At 40.8% G+C, this 3,382-nt stretch overlaps 1 protein-coding gene across 1 annotated transcript; it reads left to right on the top strand.

Annotated features, from left to right (window-relative positions):
* The first annotated feature begins 336 nt into the window (after positions 1-336).
* LOC119656903 (RING-box protein 1A) lies at positions 337-1,512 on the top strand. The gene is made up of 4 exons (XM_038063587.1): positions 337-489; positions 603-708; positions 781-808; positions 996-1,512. The coding sequence occupies exons 2-4, from the start codon at positions 631-633 to the stop codon at positions 1,214-1,216; spliced, it is 327 nt and encodes a 108-aa protein (XP_037919515.1). The 5' UTR covers positions 337-489; positions 603-630; the 3' UTR covers positions 1,217-1,512.
* The last annotated feature ends 1,870 nt before the right edge of the window (positions 1,513-3,382 follow it).

Genomic DNA, 3,382 nt, shown 5'->3' with positions numbered 1-3,382 from the left:
GAGGAGTACGATTTAGACGAGCCGACCCACTTACAACCACTCTTTTGTTTAATTATCGTATGTGTATGCCCGTTCATAATAAGATATTCACCAAAAAATAAAGTAGCAGTCCAGCTACGAAAAGAAACATTTCTGAAGCCACAATTCAACCAATAAAACTCATGAAAATCTGGGATTCAAACCCAGTAATCGCGAATTTTTTTATTCTCTAAAACTGTGACACTATGTTAATCGTTATTTCTCTACCGACCAATTTTCTCTTTGTGACTTCTCATTCTTCTAAAACTTGAATGGGCTCCCTAATAAAAATTCAACACCGTCAAATCCTCTAGCAGTATTTATTCAAATCGACCGCTAAAAACCGCTGTAAACGTATACCATACAAACCATCAACCTGTTTTCCATTCCAATTCAATGAAATAAAAAAACATTCACACTACGAACTGTCAAAAGTCGTTCGTTGTCGATCAAATCCTTTGTGGCGTTTGTGTAAGTTCCTACAGTTTTCTTCGCTTTCAAGCCAAACTTGAGAGCGGGGTTTTAATCAGACTTGTTTGTTTTTATTTATATAAGCCTGAAAAATTATTCTATAAAATCGTCAGGTTCTCGTAAAACAGGATCAGAAGAGAAATGGAAGTCGATGACGAAGAGTTCGAGGCGCCTTCATCCAGCAGCAAGGGTGAAAAGAAACGCTTCGAGGTGAAAAAAGTGAGTCAGCAAAATGCACGCGTGATTTGCGACGTTTGTTTCTAATAATGTGAATCTTTTTCCCGTTTTCAGTGGAATGCCGTTGCTTTGTGGGCTTGGGGTGAGTATTGTCATTGCAATGACTGCCATAATTCCGGCATAAACATAACCTTGAACGCAATGCGAAGTACGGTGCAATGGCGTAATTGTCATTAGCAGTTCCGCAATGAACGGAAATCTTACGCATTTGTCTTGATTTGCGGTTGATTTCGCCTTTGAGGTAAGCTAACCAATTTCTCCTATTACAGACATTGTTGTCGACAACTGCGCTATTTGCCGTAATCACATTATGGACCTTTGCATTGAATGTCAGGCAAACCAGGCGTCAGCGACCAGTGAAGAGTGCACAGTAGCGTGGGGCGTGTGCAACCATGCCTTCCACTTTCACTGCATCTCGAGATGGCTGAAAACACGGCAAGTCTGTCCGCTCGACAATCGAGAGTGGGAATTCCAGAAGTACGGGCACTAGACGAAACTGCACACAACAGTTCTGTATTATATCCAAATAAATTCCAACGAGCCTCTGGAATATTCAGTTTTAAGTTCTCTCTTCATTTCCGCTTCTTTCCGTTGAGTTCCCCACCAAGACGGGGTTGCTTTGCTGCTCCGAACTGCTTCCTTTCAGCAGGAATGGAAATTCTCCGTGGATTAAAATTCTTCGATCTGGAGGCCCCTTCGAATAACAATAATTTGATTTACACCTGGGAATAAAAATTAATTAAAGTTTCTTTTAAAATTAAAATGGAAGAGTTTTATGAAACCGAATTGATGGATTTTATTTTTATAAAGGGAAGTTATTTCGAAACGTATGGTGAATTGGGATCGATGACAGACTTCATCTCCGACGCATATTACTCCCGCACAACATCTGGGGCTTCACGCCGATCCATTCACCTTTATATGGCGCTTTAATAAGTTACTGCTCATGCATGAAGCACGCTAAATTCACTCTGTTAGTGCTATCGTATAACTGGTGTGTTCAGCACGGATGAATCTTGCGATCAAATTTGTTTCTTGATGATTTCATTCATATGTTCGCGTATGTTGGTATTACCCAATTCCCCTTCCAATTAGTACACTAAAAGTGGCTGTTCTACTTCGGAATCTTATAATTAACTGCTTCTTCCACTATTTGGAAAAGTTTTCGCTTTCCGAGCATTTCTAGATAATTTGGGCCGAAAACTTTTCCAGGATAAGCATAATTGCAAAGAGCTTTTCTGAAATATCTACACTTCGCAATACTTCACCGGTTGGACTCTTAGCTCATCTCCATGGATTTACATCCAGGTTTCCATAGTTTATGAACACACTTTTGACTTAGAGACTGGTTGTCACAAACCTATATGTAGGGCATAGCGCGGCAACCACTCATACGTGCTACCACAATCGGTTTCTGACAATATGTTTGGACGTACCCTATAATTCCCGAGAAACTTTCATTTTTCCACCACTTTCGTTTTCTGATCAACACTCAATCACTATTTGCCCCACGCTTTGGGAAAGTTTTCCCCAGACATGTGTTGATGAAAGCTATGAACTTCTAAGTAACCATGGGAATCACTAACTATTCATACTCAGAGAGAATGTTGAGGTGTATTTCCAGATTTTGGGCAAAAGAGCGAAAGAGGATTTGCAACGAAAAGGAAACCGGGCCCGGGGTGAAAGTCTATTCCGAGCCCGCAGACTAAACACCTTCGTTTTGTTGGTGTTTATCTTCAGTTCAACTCTGGTTGTCTACTTCTCTAAATCTAGAGCTATTTGGTCCCTGACTTACTGAGAAAGAAAACAGACGTCATTAACATAGATGAATTGTTTGAGGAAATATGACATCGTCCATTAAATCCAACTACGTCTTCCAGCCGAAACAGCATGAGATTCGTCACCGACAAAGAAAAGAAAAATGTTCGGCAGCAATCTTGTCAAATCTGAAGAATCCGCTTTAGACTTCGATGCAGCAAGTGACATTTTAATAATACTATATTACTAATAAGGACCTTGAAGTGCATTGGAGCACTTCATTCAAGATCGTAGCGGTACGCTATAGGAGGCAATGTGGTCTGCATTGCGCTCATCTAAGATTATTACCGATTCGACTCAGGTACTCATTCACAGCTGAGACCACTGGTATCCGATGTTAAATCACGATACAAGTCCGATTGCCACCAGTGAGATTTGCACCGTGATCTTCCGTATGACAGCCTTGTGCTCTAACCGCTTAGCTGTCCAGACACACATTTGGCCTTTTGCAGCCAAATATGTGCAATCTTGTTGCACCTTCGAAGACTCCGCTTTAGACTTCAAATTCCTTAGAATTTTTCTTTGACATTTTGCGGCCAAATATCTCGCTCTGATAATAGCTATTAGTTTCTTCAAAATATTCCTCCTGTGAAGAGCATTCCAGATACACTTCCATTTCACGTTGTCGAAAGACCCAAAAATCGACGAAAAACAGGTGAAGCGATCGATCACGCGCTTGAGACGTTTTCTAATGCAGTTGTCGCACTTAAAATGTAGCAACTCTGCAGGGACTGCACAAAAAGTTCGGAGGAAGACTGTCAAAACCAGCGGCTTTGCTCCATTTAAACACGTTGATGGTAAAGATGATTTCCCTTACAACCATCACTTTGTTTCAGCA

The sequence above is a fragment of the Hermetia illucens genome, chromosome 5, assembly GCF_905115235.1.
Source record: "Hermetia illucens chromosome 5, iHerIll2.2.curated.20191125, whole genome shotgun sequence".
NCBI lineage: Eukaryota > Metazoa > Arthropoda > Insecta > Diptera > Stratiomyidae > Hermetia > Hermetia illucens.
The sequence above is the reverse complement of the archived record's forward strand: the minus strand, read 5'-3'. Positions and strand labels throughout refer to the sequence as shown.

Bases quoted from the DNA above. Each gene is read 5' to 3' on its own strand.
- LOC119656903 (XM_038063587.1), top strand. From the start codon at position 631: ATGGAAGTCGATGACGAAGAGTTCGAGGCGCCTTCATCCAGCAGCAAG. The intron at 709-780 runs GTGAGTCAGCAA...TCCCGTTTTCAG, and splicing joins AACGCTTCGAGGTGAAAAAA to TGGAATGCCGTTGCTTTGTG. The intron at 809-995 runs GTGAGTATTGTC...CTCCTATTACAG, and splicing joins CGTTGCTTTGTGGGCTTGGG to ACATTGTTGTCGACAACTGC.